This window comes from Chiloscyllium plagiosum, unplaced genomic scaffold (genome assembly GCF_037043375.1).
Source record: "Chiloscyllium plagiosum isolate Xiang-an unplaced genomic scaffold, Cpla_swu_hap1 HiC_scaffold_8, whole genome shotgun sequence".
NCBI classification, from domain to species: domain Eukaryota; kingdom Metazoa; phylum Chordata; class Chondrichthyes; order Orectolobiformes; family Hemiscylliidae; genus Chiloscyllium; species Chiloscyllium plagiosum.
This window is the reverse complement of record NW_028270146.1, coordinates 19,375,323-19,396,756: the sequence shown is the minus strand read 5'-3', so window position 1 is coordinate 19,396,756 and position 21,434 is coordinate 19,375,323. Positions and strand designations below refer to the sequence as shown.

General features: G+C 40.7%; 1 protein-coding gene across 1 annotated transcript in view; it reads right to left on the bottom strand.

The window, feature by feature from the left end:
• The window catches only part of sptlc2a (serine palmitoyltransferase, long chain base subunit 2a), a 128,919-nt gene that overhangs the window by 45,360 nt on the left and 62,125 nt on the right, over positions 1–21,434 (bottom strand). The window contains exons 7-9 of the mRNA XM_043697043.2: positions 21,287–21,392; positions 18,623–18,842; positions 17,004–17,130 (exon numbers count right to left, since the gene is read on the bottom strand). Coding sequence (XP_043552978.2) covers positions 17,004–17,130; positions 18,623–18,842; positions 21,287–21,392 — 453 coding nt within the window. The remainder of the gene's footprint in view (positions 1–17,003; positions 17,131–18,622; positions 18,843–21,286; positions 21,393–21,434) is intronic.

The following is a 21,434-nucleotide window of genomic DNA, read 5'->3' as shown; positions in this document are numbered from 1 at the left end:
TCCTTCGAGATGATGATAGTAGTGGGTTTGGAATATGTTGACTAGGGCTCTTTGGCGAATTTCTGCAGCACAGCGTGGAAATAGAACACTGCTGCTGAGCAATGAAAGGGGTGACTGTTTATGGCTGTGTAGCCAATCAAGCAGCCTGCTTTGTCCCAGATGGTGTCAAGTTTCTTGACTGTTGTGGAAACTCCAGGCAAGTGGAGTATCCCAAACTATTGACTTGTGCCTTGTTGATGGAGGACAGGTTTTGGGGAGTCAGGTGGTGAGTTACTTGCCATCATATTCTTAGTCTCTGGCTTGCTTGTGGCCACTTGTGTGTGCTGAGTCCAGTTGAGTTTTCTTGGTAATCCAACGATGTTGACAGTGGGGGATTCAGTGATGGTAACACTACTGAATGTCCAGAGCCTGTGAATTAGAGTTCCTTATTGGAGATGGTCATTTGCGTGGGGCAAGTGTTACCTGCCAATTATCAACCCAAGGAGAAAGTGAGGGCTGCAGATGCTGGAGATCAGAGCTGAAAATGTGTTGCTGGAAAAGCGCAGGTCAGGCAGCATCCAAGGAACAGGAGAATCGACGTTTCGGGCATATACGGGCATATGCCCGAAACGTCGATTCTCCTGTTCCTTGGATGCTGCCTGACCTGCTGCGCTTTTCCAGCAACACATTTTCAGCAATTATCAACCCAAGCTTGGATATTGCTCAGATTGTATGGCATTTGAACCTGGACTGCTCCAATATCTACGGAATCGTGAATGGTGCTGAACATGTGCACACACATTGGCAAACATCCCCACTTCTGACCTTATGATGGAGGGTCATTAATGATGATGATAGTTGGGCCTAGGACACTACCTTGAGGAACTCTTGCAGAGATGTCCTGGAGCTGAGATGACTGACCTACATCTTCCTATGTGCCATGTACAAATCCAACCAAGTTTGCTCTGCTACCTATTAATTCCAGTTTTGCTAAGATTCTTTGATGCAACACTCATTTTGATATGGCCTTGATATCAAGGGCTGGCACACTCCCCTCTGCAATTCTGTTCTTTTGTCCATCTTTGAACCAAGGCTGTAAAGAAGTCAGGTGGCAAGTGGCCCTGGCAGAACAAACTGGGCATCAGTGACCAGGTGCTGCTTGATTGCACTGTTGATGACACCTTCCATCACTTTACTGATGATCAAGAGTAGACTGATGGGGTGGTCATTGTCTGAGTGGATTTGTCCTACTTGAATAGATATAAAACTGCTGCCTGCATTCAAATTGGCTTCAATCTGGTTTATCAATCATTCTGACCAATGAACTTACTGCACATTCAAGTATTGCCCAGATTTCAAAATTGTTTCTTGTTGTCAAACCTCAGTATTGCCTTGCCCATCTGAAAATTTGTAATCTTCTCAATTCTATAACTGTGAGATATCAGCATTCTTTCAATTCTGGTCTCCTACACATCCTCAATTTTCACAACTTCATAGTCTTGTGGAATGCCTTGGAATGGTTTATTATATTAAAGACACTACATAAATGTAATTAAATGTGATCAAATGTGATTTTATGGGCAAAACCCATTGAAAGCTTCCATCTTCACTAAGTCACTACCTTAATAAATGAAGAATATTTGCCAGAGTTTTTAATGGAATAGGTCATGTTAGTATACATTTGAATTAATTGGGGTAATAAAAAGTAGTGAAAGGAGACAGGAACATAGCAACAGTACACTACTCAGCTCATTTGGCTAGCCATAACCATGGCCGACCATAATGCCACTTTCTTCAACTTCCACGTATCCTTTACTATCATTAATCTCCACAAACCTGTCAATTCTGACTTAACATGCTCAATGATCAAGCTTCCACAGTTCTCCGGGGTAAAGAATTCCAATGATTCACCAGAGTGAAGGAAATTTTCCTCACCTCCATTTCAAATGGCCTAAGATTAAGTCCCTGGTTTGAGAATCATCAGCCAAAGTCTACATCCACCCGATCATGATGTGGAGGAGCCAGTGTTGGACTGGGGTGGACAAAGTTAAAAATCAAACACCAGGCTATAGTCCAACAGGTTTATTTGGAAGCATTGTATAATGAAAAGGACTAATTCCTTTATTCATTCAAGTCTTTCCTGGCTGGGACAGCATTTATTGACTGTTCCTAGTTGCTCTTAAAGATGGTGAATTGCTGCCTTGCACCATGAGTCAATTTAGTTTAGATATGCCTCGAAAGCTAGTGCTTCCGAATAAACTTGTTGGACTATAACCTGATGTGATTTTTTTTGTCCACCCTATCAAGTCTTGTAATAGGTCCATATTTCTGTTCATTTTTTCTCCATCGTACTTTTTACTAGATGCATTTGCGTTATTACACTAAGTTGAATCAATGTTTCTTTTCCCAAAAATGATTAGTTTCTTGGTTCTCAATTCTGGTGTCCTAAATTGCTCCCAATTCTCAGGCTTACCACTTAGAACATAGAACATAGAACATAGAACAATACAGCGCAGAACAGGCCCTTTGGCCCTCAGTGTTGCGCCGACCTGTGCACTATTCTCAGCTCGTGCCCCTACACTATCCCATCATCATCATCCATGTGCTTATCCAAGGATTGTTTAAATCTCTCTATTGTGGCTGAGTTAACTACATTGGCAGGTAGGGCATTCCACGCCCTTACCACTCTCTGAGTAAAGAACCTGCCTCTGATATCTGTCTTAAATCTATCACCCCTCAATTTGTAGTTATGCCCCCTCGTACAAGCTGTCTTCATCCTAGGAAAAAGACTTTCACTGTCTACACTATCTAATCCTCTGATCACCTTGTATGTTTCGATCAAATCCCCTCTTAACCTTCTTCTTTCCAATGAGAACAGACCCAAGTTTCTCAGCTATTCCTCATAAGACTTTCCCTCCAGACCAGACAACATCCTGGTAAATCTCCTCTGCACCTTTTCCAATGCTTCCACATCCTTCCCGAAATATGGCGACCAGAACTGTACACAATATTCCAAATGCGGCCGCACTAGTGTTTTATATAGTTGCAGCATGATATTGTGGCTCCGGAACTCAATCCCTCTACCAATGAAACCTAACACACCGTATGCCTTCTTAACAGCACTATCAACCTGGGTCGCAACTTTCAGAGATCTATGTACATGGACTCCACACTACAAGAATCTTTCCATTGACCCAGTACTCTGCCTTCCTGTTATTCTTCCCAAAGTGAATCACCTCACATTTATCTGCATTGAACTCCATTTGCCACCTCTCTGCCCAATTCTGCAGTTTATCCAAGTCCCCCTGCAACCTGTAACATTCTTCCAAACCTTCCACCACTCGACGGACATTAGTGTCATCTGTAAATTTACTAATCCCTCCAGTTATCCCTGCATCTAAGTCATTTATAAAAATGACAAACAGCAGTGGTCCCAAAACTGATCCTTGTGGCACACCACTAGTAACCGGACTCCAAGTTGAATATTTTCCATCAACCACTACTCGCTGCCTTCTTTCAGAAAGCCAGTTTCTAAACCAAATTGCTAAATCCCCATCAATCCCATGCCTCTGCATTTTCTCCAACAGCCTACCATGTGGAATCTTATCAAAGGCTTTACTGAAGTCCATGTATACATCAACTGCCCTACCTTCACCTACATGCTTGTCACCTTCTCAAAAAACACAATGAGGTTTATGAGACACGATCTGCCCTTGACGAAACCATGTTGAATGTCTGAAATCAAGTTGTTGCAAGATGATTATAAATACTATTTCTTATAATCCTTTCCAAAACCTTTCCTACAACAGAAGGGTCATCTCTACTGCCCTTTTCCTCTCTCCCTAACACGTTTTATTTTTAAAAATCTTGGAATACATATTTTTTTATATTTTTATAACTGGATTTTATCATGGGAAATTTTATAGGTGCCTTTTGTTGTTTTCCCCTTTCTTTGTCCTTTTTCTCTTTTGGTCATAGTTGAGGTTGACATGGAGCCAGGAGTGGGTGGAGTGCTTATCCTGATTTTGTCTTCTTCTGTTAATTTAAGTATCATCTCCTTATTTACTTACTTATTTTTGCCTAAGGCTAGGGCACAGTCTGGGCTTGAAGGAGCTTGAAGGTGGGATGGATAGGGTGAGTGTTCCCAATGGGCAGGTGGGGGTAGGAGTTTCCTGTTTAAGGTTTTACAGCTGGTTTTCTTTGTAGTTTTTTTGGTAGCAATAGTCATTTGTAGTTATGTTAGAGTAGTTTTTGGATACACAATTTTATGATTCTATGAATATCCATTTACTTGTGCTTGACGCATTGCAAGCAGGGTTCTCCCTCCCAGGGGTTCAAGGATCTCTCAAAGGGGATATGGCTAAGTGTCTTGCTAAAAGGTACACTTGGAACATCAAAGGAAGTCATTCCCCTGTTAAGAGGGAAAGGGTTGATATCACCCTGTTGCAGGGAACCCATTTTGATGATGGGGAACACCTGATGTTACGACTGGGGTGGGGGAAGATGACTGGGTATTCTTTTCATTCTTTACTACTAAAAGTAGGGGTGTGGCCGTACTTAGCCAGAAAAATCTTCTATTCACATTATTGGAGCAGATGAAAGATGAGCAAGGGTGGTTTGTGATACTTAAGGCCCTGATACATAGGGAGGAATATGGGACCTTAAATGTTTACTGCCCCCTGGCACATCCCCTCAAATATTTGATTAGCGCCTTCTCGAAGCTGAGTGCCTTTGGAACATAGCACATTATTATGGCGAGGCGGGGGGGAATTTCAGGCTGCGCTGAATTCAGTACTTATACAAACCGCACAGAAAGAACCTGCTTTTGCTAGACAAAAGCTGTTCGAGTATGGGGATAGGCTGAATTGTATTGGTCTGAAGGTTGTGAAGATAGGTGGGCCAAGTTGGAAACCTTTTTTAAGAGCCTAGTCCTCCATGGGGTAACCTTGGAACATGCCTCTTTCCTTAATGCCCCCTTGACAGTTCAGGAAATACAGGAGGCAGCGAGGCAACCTCAAAATGGGAAAGCGCCCAGCCCAGATGGTCTCCCGGGTAACCCCTACAAGGAACTCACAGGGATTCTGTCAGGGCCGATGCTGGAAATGTACAATCCCACATGCATGAATGCCTACCACCATCTTTGAGAGAAGCCAATATTTCTCAAGAAGGGGAAGGTTCCCGAGGACCGCGCTTCACACAGGCCCATCTCCCCAACAAATTGAGACTTTAAGATTCTGTCGAAGACCCTGCCGCTGAAATTGGAGAAGGCGTTGCCCTATATTGTCAAAGAGAACCAGACAGATTCCATAAGGGGCCGGAGGTCCTCCAATAAAACTACAAGGTTGCTGATCCAGGGTTTCATGATTTCCCTAGAACTTGTTCTGGCATTATTCTAAACAGCTTTCATTGATCTAATGTAATCTTTAACTTATTTCATTTGCCACAGCTGATTCAGATTCCTTTTGGGTGCTTGTGCTTTAGAGAACTAAAAATCTGCTATTGACTTAAAAATTATCTGCCTGTCAAAAATATGCACTTCAGCAACTTACCAAGGCTTCTTAACAGAACCTTCCAAACCCACTGTATGACCACTACCATTTAGAAGGACAAGAGCAGCAGATACAAGGGAACACCACCTGCAAATTCCCTACCAAGCAACTCAACATTCTGAATTGGAAATATATCGCCGGTCCTTCACAATTGTTGGGTCAAAAATCTTGTAATTCTCTCCCTATCAGCATTATAGGCATATCTAAACTAAACTGACTCATGGTGCAAGAAAACAATTCACCATCTTTAAGGGCAACTACGGACAGTCAATAAATGCTGTCCCAGCCAGGGAATATTTGAACAAATTAGTCCTTTTTCATTATACAATAATTAATTCAGAATAGCCCATTTCGGTTCAACATACTTTTTTTTTTTTAAGAAATCCATCACGGAAAGAAGTGAAAGGAGACAGGAACATAGCAATAGTCCACTCTCAGCTCATTTAGCTTGCCATGATCATGACAGATCTTCTACCATAATGCCACTTGCTGCAACTTCCACATATCCTTTACTAACATTGATTGCTTTGAAAATTCACCTTCCACAATATTCATGGGAATTGATCACCCCAATCCAAACTGATAACACATGACTGTATTATCCATATCACATGCAATTCTAACTTCTTGATTTATACCATATCCAACATTACCACAACCAACCACTTTGGTGATTTAAAAGTAACTCCAAATCTTTGCATCCCTTTGCTGCAACCCCTCTCCACCTAACTGATATTACATTTTGATCCTTTAATCCAAGATCATATAATGCATGGACCTCATCCCTTATCAGCAGTATTACTCCACTTCCTGTTCCTTTCTGCTTATCCCTCCAAAATGTAGAATCTCCTTATATATTCAGTTCTTAATGCTGGTCACCCTGTAGCCACGTCTCTAATGCCAATTAAATCATTTAACTCAATTAGTGGATGCATATCATTCTTTTTGAGAATGCTTTGCACATTCAACAATTTCAACATTCATTTTTGATCCTATTTGGCACTTTGGCTTCCTTGAATCAGAGCTTCCTCTCAGGTTTCACACACTTGCAAAAATCATTTAAATTGTCCCCAAACATACTAGCAAATCTTCCTGAGAGGATGGTAGCCCTGTCCTGCAAGGATGATCAGCTCATTTTGTACAGCTCCTGCTGCCTCAAATCTGATATCCTCCCCCCTACCAGATGTTCAATCACTGGCCTATTTTGATGCTCACAAGCATTTGGGATAGGAAATAACTCTAAGACTACTACTTCGCGAGATCCTGCTTTTCAGCCATTTTCCTAGCTCCTTTAAATACATGTTCAGAACTTCCCTCCTAGCCAAGTGGTATCAACACGGACCACGGTGTGAAAAAACTGTCACTCATGCATTTTTTTTTACATCTTTATCCTCTCACCTTAAAATTAAGTTCCTAGTTTTGAACTCCCTCCATCCTACGGAAAAGAACTTTGTTAGTCACCTTATCTATGGCCCTCAATTTAAAAAAAAACTAAGGGCACCTCAACCTCCCACGCTGGAGTGAAAGAAGTCCCAGCCTATCTTCATAGCTCAAACCCTCCAGTCTAGTAACACCCTGGTAGATCTTTTAACCTTCTCCAGTTTAATAATGCTTCCGACAGCAGGGCGGCCAGAACCCCACACAGTATTCCAGAAGCCGCCGCACCAAGGTCCTGTACAACCTCAACATGACATCCCAACTCCTATATTCAAAGGAGTAAGCAACGAAGACAAGCATACTAAACGCTTTCTTAATTGACATGTCTACCTGTGACAAATTTCTGAGACTTATGCATCTGAATCCCTACATCTGTTCTACAGCACTACCCAGGGCCCTACCATTATTTGTATAAGCTCAGTCCTTGTTTGTTTTACCAAAATACAATACCTTACGTCTATCAAAATTAAATTCTGTTTGCCATTCTCCTCCAACTTCAGCACAGCCTGTATTGCTGTCACATGGGTGGGCAAGACAAACTGAGCAAGGGTAGAGATTAGACCAGATTAGAGTGGTGCTGGAAAAGCACAGTAGGTCAGGCAGCAGAGCAGGAAAATCGACATTTCAGGCAGGAGCCCTTCATCAGGAATAGAGGCAGGGTGCCTGCAGAGTGGAGAGATAAAAGAGGGGGGTGGGGGTGGGGAGAAAGTAGTATAGAGTACAATGGGGATGGGGATGAAGGTGATAGGTCAGAGGGGAGGGTGGAGTGGATAGGTGGAAAGGAAGATAGGCAGATAGGACATGTCATGGGGACAGTGCTGAGCTGGAAGTTTGGAACTGGGTGATGTGGGGCGGATGGGGAAAATGAGGAAACTGGTTAAGTTCACATTTATCCCCTGGGGTTGAAGTGTTCCTGAAGAAGGGCTTATGCCCGAAACGTCGATTCTCCTGTTCCTTGGATGCTGCCTGACCTGCTGCGCTTTTCCAGCAACACATTTTCAGCTCTGATCTCCAGCATCTGCAGACCTCACTTTCTCCGTCGGGTGGTGAGAGACCTGCATGTCCTTGGCAGAGTGGGAGGGGGAGTTGAAATACTGGGTCACACAGAGGTGGGGTTGATTGGTGAGGAGTATCCCGGAGATGGGCGCAGGTTTTGCAATTCCTGCGGTGACAGGGGAGGGTGCCAGGAAGGGGGAGTGGGTTGTTGGGGGGGGCCGTGGACCTGACCAGATAGTCACAGGTAGGACGCCTCCTAGCAGAGGGCTTTAGGGAACCTGTGACTACCTGGTCAGGTCCACGCCCCCCAACAACCCACCCTCCCTTCCTGGCACCTTCCCCTGCCACCACAGGAATTGTAAAACATGCGCCCACACCACCTCCCTCACCTCCATCCAAGGCCCCAAAGGAGCCTTCCACATCCATCAAAATTTTACCTACACATCAACCAATATCATTTATTGTATCCGCTGCTCCTGATGCGGTCTCCTCTACATTGGGGAGACTGGATGCCTCCTAGCAGAGCGCTTTAGGGAACATCTCTGGGATACCTGCACCAATCAACCCCACCTCCGTGTGGCCCAGTATTTCAAATCCCCCTCCCCCGAGGACATGCAGGTCCTGGGCCTCCTCCATTGCCACTCCCTCACCACCCGTCGCCTGGAGTAAGAACATCTCACCTTCTGCCTCGGAACACTTCAACCCCAGGGCATCAATGTGGACTTCCTCATTTCCCCATCTCATCACCCAGTTCCAACCTTCCAGCTCAGCACCGTCCCAAAGACCTGCCCTACCTGCCTATCTTCCTTTCCACCTATCTACTCCACCCTCCCCTCTGACCTATAACCTCCATCCCCATCCACCTATTGTACTCCAAGCTACTTTCTACCCACCCCCTCATTAATCTCTCCACTCTGCAGGCACCCTGCCTCTATCCCTGATGAAGGGCTTTTGCCCAAAATGTCGATTTTCCTGCTCCTCGGATGCAGCCTGACCTGCTGTGCTTTTCCAGCACCACTCTAATCTAGACTCTGGTTTCTAGCATCTGCAGTCCTTGTTTTTACCTAGAGATTAGTCCAGACGATCCATAATCAGGATAGTTAGCCAGGTTTGGTGGCCAATTGGTGTTATCCTGTCCACTAATTCTGAGAATGGTGTGAAATTTCTTGAAGCTCTCCAGGAACAAAGGGTGCTGTTTTTGGCTCAAGTTTAGGTAAAGTCGTTACACCAAATTGTTTAGGAGGATGCAATCAGGACTTTCATTGGCCTTCGTTTATAAGCAACAGGTCTATCAAAAGAGATTACAGAGTTACAAATTTAAAATAAACATGATTGAAGCTCTACATTATGCTTTGCTCATCTCAGTTTATATTTGTGCAAGAAACCCAGATGCAATTTTTTTGTTTGCATCTACTTGCGCCAGTGCAAGATGTTTTGGGGGAGAAAACAAAGACTCAACATTAGTTGTGCACAACTCAAACTGCAGTCAAGACATACCCAAACAAAATATTTTCTTTAAAAATTCTTCAGTTATAAAAAATGCTCCAACCACCCACCTTGGCTCAATATGTAACAGCAGAAATCAAATCATCTACATGTAAAAACTGACGAAGGGGCAGTGACAGTTGTTTTGTTTTATAAAGAGCTCAATTTATTAAGTGGAACTCAAAATCTGGAATTCAGAAAATCCTTGCAGGGTCGCAACTCAAAAACTATTTACTTTCCACCGAGGTCTCCAGGCCATTTAAGAGTTTAATTTTTCACTTTTGTAGGAATCAACTCAATGTTTTGACAATCTAATGATCTCATTGGTAATAAAGTAGTATACTGGCACAAAGTTCCCAATATTGGAAAAGAACATAGCTTCATAGAATCCTATGGCAGAGGCAACAGTAGCTATTTTATGGCTTTTAATTCACGGTCTAGCTTGTCCAGTCCAATTTAGCCTTACACTTAAATTCTCCCCAAAATTTATCCTTGCCAGGTAAGTCAAAATGTCTTTTGGCATTTTCCATGGAACCTATTTCCTTCACCCATCCAGTAAAGCAGAATTTAGATCTCAACCCTCAAATCTCATTTCCCCTCTAGTTCTTGCTCCATTTTAAACTTACTGTTAGTTTAGCCACCTGGTTTCTCAAATGTTATCAGTGCTTCAGGACCATACAGCTTTAGATCGTGGTTCTACATATTATGCAAAAATTATAACTAGCCACAAGCTCTTCACTAGGATGCATCCTATGATTTGAGGATTTAAGCTGGACACTCTCTCTCCCCCCCCCCCACACTGCAACGTCCTCAGGAAAGCAAAACATAGATGCAGATATAAAAACATCCATGAATAGTTTGATTAATATTTATTCAGACTCCAAGCTGTTTCTCAGGCCTCAAACAAGAATTTACGGAAAACATAAGAGCAACAGGAATTTGCACAGTGACATTCCCTCAAGAGCATTTGGAGACTGCACTCCAGTAGATTCTCTTTTTGCGGTTTTCCATTTATGGTTCAGCTGACTGTGACCAAAATCGCAATGGAATACCTCGCCCTGCCTGTGCCCCAAAAGCATCCAATAGAGCATAGCATTGGACTGGCATAACTCTACATTCACAGCTGAAATTGAATAAAATGACAAAAAGGCTTTTTTTAAAAAATTCACTTGTGGGATGAGTTTCATTGGCTGAGCCAGCATTTATTGCCCATCCTTTGTTGCTGTTGCGAAGGTGATTGTGAGCTGCCCATTTCTCTTGTACTACTTCAATACCTGGGGTGTCACAAATAGTGAACACTGATTGCCGAAGAGGTGGTAATTTGACCCTTTGCACTTGCTCTGCCATTTGATAAGATCACAGCTAATCAGATTGCAGCCTTAGCTTTCTGATCTACTCATTGTACCATCTAAACCCTTTTGCCTGTCAAGAATCTGAAGCAGCCTCCAAAATATTTGATGACTCAACCTTCAATGCTCTTTGAGGAAAGAGAAATATAGACTAAGGTTTCCTTCATTAAATGTATTAAGTGAGATACACATTTTTAAACTGCATTCCCTAATTCTGCTCCCTTGCACAGAAATTCCTTTCAGCATCTGCCCTGACAAATTCACCAAGAATTTTAAATCTCTTAGATTTAATCTTCTTCTAAACTCCAATCGATACAAAATACAACCTGTCCTACCTTTCCCAAAACAAATCCCCACCCCATCATCCCATCACTGCAGCAAATTTGCATTCCATCCATAGCAAGATCACCCTTCACTCTATTGTATTTCTCAAGCACAAATTAAATGGCTTTCTTTCTGAAAATACCATTCTGGGATACAGAGGCATGATGTATGGTTGGGTAAATTTGGATTCTTGGCTTCCCAAGGCTTCCCATGACTGGGAATTTCCTCACCATTATCTAGGTCTCTAGTTAATGCACTAATAGAGCGCATCGGAGGCTGAGGGGTGACTTTATAGACCTTTATAAAATCATGAGGGGCATGGGTAGGATAAATGTCTTTTCCCTGGGTTGGGGGAGTCCAGAACTAGAGGGCATAGGCCTAGGGTGAGACGGGCAACTTTTTCCACAGAGGGTGGCACGTGTATGGAATAAGCTGGCCGAGGAACTGGAGGAGGCTCGTACAATTGCTACATTTAAAAGGCATCTGGATGGATATACAAATAGGAAGGGTTTGGAGGGATATGGACCAGGTGCTGGCAGGTGGGACTAGATTGGGTTGGGATATCTGGTCGACATGGACGAGTTGGACCGAAGTTGCTGTACATCTCAATGACTCTTGGAACTTTCTGCATCAATTCTAGCCCATTTTAAAAAGCAGACCACATTTCCATACGTTCAATCTGCATCAGTTGTTGGGTCATGGAAATTGAACCTGACTACAAAGTGCTGCAGTGTATTACTTGGAACACCAGAGATTCTTCTTTTTGGGAATGTCTTAAAACACAAGCTGAATTACCAATAAAGGACAATGTTGTTCAGAAAAGCATTATTGCAGTTTATCAGCAATAGTTTACTGCCAATGAGCTCCCATGCAGACAGTTACGGCATGATATTGGAGAGCATCTGTGTGCACCTGATCAAAGAAGGTGCACCTGATCAAAGACGTTTCGGGCACATGCCCTTCCTGAAGAAGGGCATGTGCCCGAAATGTCGAATCTTCTGTTCCCTAGATGCTGCCTGACCTGCTGTGCTGTTCCAGCAATAAAGTTTCAGCCCTGCACCTGATCAAAGTCAACTACAAGCCTTCACAGTGAATATAGAGGTCCAGATGGAAGACACTTGACCATCTTCACCATTGGGATTTGAATTTCACTCTTGATTCAGACAGCAGCACTACTGCAGATCTGATGCACAGGAATAGAGGCAAACTGGTTACGTTTTAGTTCTTAAAATTGCTAGTCATCAGCCTTTAGCAGAAACAGCTGCATTTCAGGTTGCATTACCCAAGACAAAATGTCGCATCTCCAAGAGCTGGGTTGGAAGTCATATTAAAATGAAGTGAATCTCTCTCAAAAGGGCACTGTGTGAAGTAATCCAGGCAGTCTCGACTGAGTTCTCAGCATACATGGACCTGGAATGAATTCAGCACCAACCAGCATTAAGCCAATTCAAATCAGAATTATGAAGGATGGTTGCAGGAAATGCAATCTCACATACATACAGCAGAAATATTCCTATGTTGGGACTTAGCAGGGAAATGTCTCAATGTGCTATTCTGCATCTCACTAAAATCTCCAATATAGTCACTAAATACAAAGCAACATTGAACAGGGGACAAAGCCTAAACCCTGCCACTTCGATTTAAAAAAAACCTGCAAAAATCTTGTTAACATTGCTCAGTGCCAACAACCAACATGTTCAGGGAAATAAAATTGAAGAGTCAAGCTTGAAATCCTCAGTAGTTTTTCCTTCCATAACCAGAGATATTTCAGATATATTACACAGACTAAGCTATTGCACTGAATATTTCAAGACCAAAAACTATTACCGGGGGGGGGGGGGGGGGGGGGGGGGGGGGGAAGGAGGAGGAGGTTGAATGTAGGAAGTAGACAATAAGATTCAAAAGTAATGCTGGAAAATTCATTCCAAGATGCCAATACTTAAGAAATCATTTGGAGAAGCTGATGTTGGACTGGGGTGGACAAAATTATAAATCTCACAACACCAGGTTATAGTCAAACAGCTTTATTTGGAAGCACTAGCTTTCAAAGCACTGCTTCTTCATCAGGTAAATCTGTTGGACTAAAACCTGTTGTGTGATTTTTAACTAAAAGATCATTCGCATACTAGAGCTCAAAAATGCACGCAGCACCACCCAGTGGTACCATGATGATGCTGCTCCTTTATCAAAATTTAATTCTACACTGCAAATAACCTCAAAAAACACCAACAGAAAGTTGCAATGACTTGTGTGTGAATAATCAAAAAACCTACCAAGGTCACTTACCCACTTCCCACAATGCAGTAAATAGCTTACCTTTACCATAATTGCTCTCATTTTACTTCAATTAATTTATCAGGTTCAACCATTTTTAAAGAACAGAAAAACTCCATCATAATCTTAGGACAAGATTATAACAAAGGATTCCAAGCTCAATCATCTTAAATACCAAATAGTTTCAGACTTGCATGGTGCACAATTCAATTAAGGATAAAATGTATTTCCAATATTTAAACATTTCTACAGGACCTTTTAACTACAAGGTTATCCCAGTTCTTTACAAAGTATTGGGTAGCAAATGAATGAAGTTGCTGAGAGAGCAAGAATCAAAATGTCATTTAAAGACTGATCTTTTAGTAATTCTTAATGAGGTTTTTTTTTGTCAGATTGTTGGAAATGGGCTATGAGCCACCTCCTGGCATTGATGAGACTGCATCCTGCTCCAGTCACTGGAACAGAATTCATAGATCCAACATCTCCATTCTCCCTCCAGAATCAGGAAATTGGATCCAAGATATATAAATGAGCTGATTCCTGACATCTGACTGAAAACGAGTCAGTAAGAGAACAGCCACAGTGAAACAGCATTGAAAAAGTGACAATGAGGTTGGCTAAAATCAGAAAGCATCCACCTGACAAATGACATGCTTCTACTTTTAAAAAAATACACAGCCTGCGGAGGAAAAGACAAGACGGAACTTTAGGAGATCCACAAAACTTTTAGAAAACAAAACACTTACAAATTGTGGAATCTTGACTTTTATATACAACAGAACACAAGACAGTGAAGCGATTGAAACGTAGATTAGTGTCTCAGTAATTGATATACTTTTATTGCGTTACATGTTAGTAAGCGTCTTCTGTGGAGCTCTGAGAGCACTGTCTATACATGGGATTCGGGGGTTGCAAATATAAACTACAGTCATTGAGAGACTTCTGAAGTAAGGAACACGTGACAAGGCAACTTAAAGTATCCAGATTCAACTCAAGCGGCAAAGAAAGATACACATGCACAGCAACACTTCAAGGTGGTGGCTCATCATCTTTAAGGACAATTAGGAATGGACAATAACTTATGGTTCTCATCTCATGAACAACCAAGTTAGAGCGATATAACATTCATTATTCACTTTCATTTTTAGCCAGACAATAGGACGAATTCTTGAAAAAAGTCAGCTAAATAATATCACAGTACAAGAGGAATAAAAACATGAATGAATAACAGGTATTTGAAAAGAATGGTGAGCATTGAGCTTGTTTCAAATGTTAATTGGTCAAATCCATAATATTTTATGAATCTACTTCAGACTTTGAAGTTGCTCTTCCATTAATGTGGAGAAAGTGAGGACTGCAGATGCTGGAGATCAGAGCTGAAAACGTGCTGCTGGAAAAGCGCAGCAGGTCAGGCAGTATCCAAGGAACAGGAGACTTGGCATTTCGGTCGATTCTCCTGTTCCTTGGATTCCTGAAGGGCTTTTGCCCGAAATGTCGATTCTCCTCTGTTCCTTGGATGCTGCCTGACCTGCTGCGCTTTTCCAGCAACACATTTTCAGCTTCCATTAATGTGCAAAGGAAAAAGGAACTTTTAGATTAAAATGATTGCATTTGACAAATCAGATTTTCTTGAATCCAAGCAATAAATATTTGAAGAATATATTTGAACGATGTAAGACTGTTAGGATGCAAGTAAAATAAGTCTGCAATACTGGCATTAATCACTTCCTGCACCTGAACTAGACTGCAGTTAATCTTTTCCGAAACATTTAAAAAAAGCAGCTCGATCAGTAAACAGAAGCTATGCCCTGCATGACTGGGAAACACATTGTCAATTAACAGAAATGCAATCTGCAGTATTTTTGTGAACAAGGACCAAGTACAATGCTAATTGATGAGTTTTCATTTCAAAAGGGACTGGCTGCATTCAGTTAATTGAGAATGGGGTAAATTTTTGGACTATGTTGGACATTAAAGATAGAGTGGAAAAAAATTGATAAGAAAGCACAAAGCACATGGGCAGCACGGTGGCAAGTACTGCTGCCTCAGCGCCAGAGACCCAGGTTCAATTCCCGCCTCAGGCGACTGTGTGGAGTTTGCACATCTTTCCTGTGTCTGCGTCGGTTTTCTCCGGGTGCTCCGGTTTCCTCCCGGAGTCCAAAAATGTGCAGGTTAGGTGAATTGGCCATGCTAAATTGCCTGTTAGGTGAAGGGGTAAATGTAGGGGAATGGGTCTGGGTGGGCTGCTCTTCGGAGGGTTGGTGTGGACTTGTTGGGCCGAAGGGCCTATTTCCACACTAAGTAATCTTAAAAAAAAGTAAATGGCAAAGGTCTTTTCCTGCCTTTTCTTTGCTGTCTTGAGTTTGCCAGTAAATCAGCATCAACCACCAGATCCAACTCAAACTTATTTTGTTGAAATATCGGAATTGCGTACAAACCTTTGAATGATAAACATGATTAAATGTAATCCAACATGTAAATGCACTAGAAGACAACCAAGTTACTACCATGAATTGGAGGTGCCAGTGTTGGACTGGGGTGGACAAGGTTAAAAATCACACAACACCAGGTTATAGTCCAACAGGTTTATTTGGAAGCACTAGCTTTCGGAGCACTGTTCTTTCATCAGCACAACCATGTGATGAAGTGGCACTCCGAAAGCTAGTGCTTCTAAATAAACCTGTTGGATTATAACCTGGTGTAGCATGATTTTTAAAGTTATTCCCATAAAGTCATCCCCCAATTCTTTCTCACTGGTGATCTCAAAGCCGTGTTTTTACAGAAACAACCGATGCAGCAGATTCTATTATGCCTTAAGGGTTTGACTTCATGCAAAACACTTAATTAGCAGAACAATGGCAGTGACTGAAAAACAAAAAATGCTGTAAATACTCAGATTGGGCAGCATCTGTAGAACATAAAGTAAATATCTATTTATATTTAAAAAGATAAATAAGTCTGCAAACTTAAGAGCTCTGAGCAAAACTCAGATCTCAAATGGCAACGTTTCCTATCAACTGATACTTTCTGGGCTGCCTAGTATTTACAGCATTTTTTACTTTTATTCCATTATCTGCTTTTTGTTATGGTGGCAATGTACTGTAGACAATGACAGCACAAGGGTCTGCTTGGGAATCACAATCTGATGGCAAAGGGGAGATATTATAAACAGAGAATATAAACAGAATTCTGACCAATGACCCTTTTCAATTTTAAGACAAAAATCAATACAACTTTGTCACAAAGCACCACATAAGCAACCTGAATATCCTCTTCAAATATGAAATATTAACTCTGGATGTTAATGCATCACATATAAATCAAATTGAAATGCCTTCCTTGAAATATTGTGAAACTTCAATCAATCACTGTGCCTACCACCTGGCCTGAATAACTGGGGATAAATCAGATTGTGATTGCCAGGCACCCTTGTGCTGCTACTGTCAACCCTTTACCCAACAAGCACTCTATTTCATTGCAATCTCAAGACAGGGCAAAATTCATGATGGTCATACTATTTCAAATTTCACCATACCAAAGATATGGAAATTGACTCTACATATCTTCCCAAGCTGAAGTTATACCCTCTATGTTGGGCAACAGAACTTACCAAGTGTTGTGCCGTCTTCGCCCATGATGCATTTCATGGATGCAATGATTTGCTCTGCAATAGGTGCAGACATTGAGGTAGCATACACTGTACTGTGAGAATGTGAGCGAAGGTAGTCTACGAGTGCCTACAAGGAAGAAATCGTGTGGATTTATTTTGCACTATGATAAAAGATGAAAATCAATAACACTAAACTTTAAACTAGCTGTAGATCTCTCCAAAGATCTGTTATTAAAGAGACACTCGAGATGTAATATTGCGTAGAGAATAAACATGTTCAAGACTTGTGGAAAATAGATTTCGGTTTTGTGGAAATACCTGGAATGTTAACTTTAAAACAGGTCACTTGAAAAGTTCATCGATATTGGATTTTTTTTTTAATAAAACTGACTCTAAGTTATATGATTGGTGACAATGATGTCTGAACAGGTGAAAGAGTCCAGAAGAGAAAAGTGAAAACTAATGAGCATGTTCAACTACAGATTTACAATAAGACTCCAAATCTTAATTGTTTGTCGTCTAATATGTCGTCGGTTTGGTAAACAGCCAGAACTTCAAGCTTGACAAGCTTCAAGCTTAATTATCAACATAGGTAGGAGTTCAAACTGAACAGACACATTTAAGCAGTTTTCCCAATACAAACTGTTTAACTCGAACGTCATTTGAAACTTTGAACCTAAAAACAGACCAGTATTCCATACCGTAGTTTTAGTATTTTTTGACAGATTACGAAGTACAGGATTATTTTGATCAAGAGAAGAGACAGCAATATTAGGAAATTAACCAAGTTCTCAGGTTAGGCACATTCAAAGCAATATTACATCTATGGCTATTTAATCTAATTTTGAATTACAGGTTCTGTATCAACAGATACCATAGTTCTACTCCAATTATCTTTTAAGATAAATTAGATAAAGGCATGGTGAACAAACTTAGGCAATATTCAAAATCAAACTTTTCTTCTGTTATGAACTTGATTGCATTTTCCCAGTATCTCAAACTTTCATTAACAGTTACATGACATGCATCACGTTGAAACATTAAGTGCATCATATATTACTGTTAAAATGGCAGTGATTTCAAAAGATAACCTATTTAAGTCATCTCACTAATCTTTAAACTGAAAGTAGGACACTAAACTTATTCAGATCATTCTGCAAGCAACATACAAATCAAAATTTTGCTATCAGGTTATAATTAAAATAGCTTAGCGGAATGGCATTACTGGCATTTTCCAGGAGATGGGGATGATGAGTACCAATAGCACTGCATCCGAAAACACCATCTGCTGGTAGCTACAGTTCTATTAAAAAGGAGGGTTTTGCTCTTACTTTTTTTTACACTATGCAGTTTGAAATATTGGGACATCTTAGTCATCCTCATTTGCTAGTTTTGCTACACTAGATGATCAAAAGCAGCCAGATGCCTCACTGGTCAAATAATTAAACTTCCCAAGGGATACACAGAAAGCAAGCGAAGCAGTTTAAGCAAACCTAACCAGCAAGCCAAAACCTTTAAATACAAGATTGGTATTCTAACGGTACACCAATGGCACTCTGTTTACCAAAGTGCCTCCCACAAAAAGGTTAAAATGGGAAGTCCTAGACCAAGTGCCATACCTTTTTGCCACCTATGTATCCGCCAGCTGCACCAAAACTCTTAGTGAAGGTTCCCATCATGACATCCACATCCTCAGGACTGAGGTCAAAATATTCCACCACACCTCGACCTGAGGGTCCGAGAGCCCCGATGCTGTGAGCCTCATCCAGGTACAGATAAGCCTTGTATTTTTTCTTTAATGCCACTATCTCAGGTAAACGGACAATGGAACCCTCCATACTGCGAAACAAATACAGCTCTTAAATTCAACACAACAAACTCAGTTTAAACTTAGCCTATTTCAAACCTGAAAAAGGCCTCTGAATTGTACTGCAGCAGAAAGTAAATATTTCAGAAATATGTAGACATGGAATATATTTTGTAACATTAACAGTTTAAAATCCAGTTATAAGAAGAATTTCCAATATTAAGACATCAAGTGTCTCTTCTCATAGTATGTTGGCCTTGGAGGATTGTAGGCAACAGTGGACATTGCAGATGGGTGGAGAAAATCTGCAATCTGTAACATGGAAAGCCATGCTCAAAACAAGAGTAAGGCAGCATCACACATGCAGCTATACCACAGATAAGTCAAAACTTTCATGTAAATACACGACTGTACTTGCTCTCCATATTATTGTGGAGTAACCGAGTGTGCAAAAGCATAAGCACCAAAGGATAAAGGTCCTGAGAGCAGATCACTTAATCCAATTGTAAAGCATTGTATCTGCATCATGAACCAATTTCCCACCCACAAAAGTACTAGACCATAGGCTCAAGGTTGGGGGCCTCTTTTGTCTATTTTCCCCCACAGTTAACTTCAGTCGATATTAATATACAGAAAATCAAATTCAGTTCCGTTGAATTTTAATGTAATATACTTTAAAGCAAACCAATCAGTATAACACTCTACTTAAGATTTTTAGCATGTTTACAAATCTCAGCTCCTACAGACTAACTCTTGTATTAAACATGGGTTCTTTTACCATACATTTATAAGTTAAAATATCTGAAAGGGAGTCCCGAAGCACAAATGAGCTATCCAAATAAAACATAAATGACAACTTTGGGCAACTCAGAAGTATTTATAGAAAAATGTTTCAAATAGAAAACCTCAGAAAGGCTCTTAAATGGCATGAAAATGTCAGACCAATACTTCAATAAAACCCCGTATTCGAATGAACATGGTCCGTTAATCCGAAAACATAGGACATGTAAACTGATGATACACACATACTTTTTTTTGTTCTAACTTAAGATGTTGCAAACTCTTATTCTACTTTGAATTCAAAGTTATTCATTACTATTAGCAGCATATTGTTTTATTATATTTGAAATGCTGTAATGTTTGCGGTGTGATAAGCAGTCAGCTACTTATTCTTAGCAACTGAGTTGTATTCAGATTTTTTTAAATTGACAACATGCTGGTGGACAACAATCTTTATTCAGGCAAATTTACAATTATCTGTCAAAATCTACTTTAACTGTACATCACTAATATCAGCATCACAAATTTACCACCCAACTGCCATACATACTAAGTGCAAATTGCAAACATCTATACACTCAAAATTAATAGGTCCAAGATACATTTTGTTGGGCAGCTCCTTTTTAAATTACAACTTACTGTTAGACTTTAATTTTAAAAAGGGAGGGGAAAATAGAACACAGCTTAAACTAAAATAACTGCAGTTGTTAATTTTAGCTTTAAAAAAATGCTTTTGTACATTGACAAAAAGAAACTCATTGGATCTAAAATCTTAGATAGTCTTTTACAGCAATGCCACCAGTGTGTTCAGTTCTGAGCTCCTCCATTTACTTGAGGCATTTTATTGGCTAATGTTAAAGTCAGTGAATGGGAAGCCACAAAGAATGGAACAAGTAATCTTTAGATATGAAGATAGCTGTTATTCCAGAGTTCAGAGTAGTATGCTTTTGTTTTAAAAAGCAGAACAAAATTGGAATGGCTGCAGATAAATTTGAATTCTATTTAAAACACCATCTAATTTTAACTTGATTAGTTCAGCACAAATTAGAGGGAAAAATTACTTGTCAGGGAGGAGAGGCTGATGAGTGCAGCTTGGGTAAAACTAATTTTGCATTCAAATTACAGTCACTTGATATATAAAAAGCTGAAAAGCACCCATCTCACAAAGAACATCCCAAGGTCGCTCACAGAGGCATGAGGAGATGGAAGTTGAGATCGAGTCACCAATATTCATTGTGCATTCAGCTACCTACAAGTCTGGAATTTCACCCCATAACCCCTCCATCGCAGTAGCTCTTTCATTCATTAAGATGCCCCTGAAGAGCAGCCTCTCTTGCTGAACTTTCCCAATATCTCCTTATGTGGCTCAGTACCAAATTCAGTTCAATTACACACTGGTGAATTTTGTGGTATGTTTGGTAATGTATTAAAACACCCTACCAGGTGCTCTGCTTTCTTAAAATATCACCTGGAATAACAGAACTTTGCAAATCGTGAAGATGCTGGCATTTTCAAAACTTACACCTCTGCAATTACAAGATTTGATGGCATTCGCAGTGGAACATAAAACATGCAAGGCAATGAATGCAAGGCATATTACCAGCATTTCAAACAGACATGGCTAATATACTGCAGAGTGCAGAAAATCTCATTCAGATTGAATTCTGTAATTGAACACAACTACTTATGTTTGTACCTGTAAATTCCCTCTACCACAATGAGAATCTTTTTCCATGGTCTGCGAGTCCGTGGCTGCCCATGCACAATAGCGTCTTTCAACAATTTATCCAAGCTCTGCATATCTGAAAAGAAAACAAGCATTGTAATGACTATGGAGCTGATTT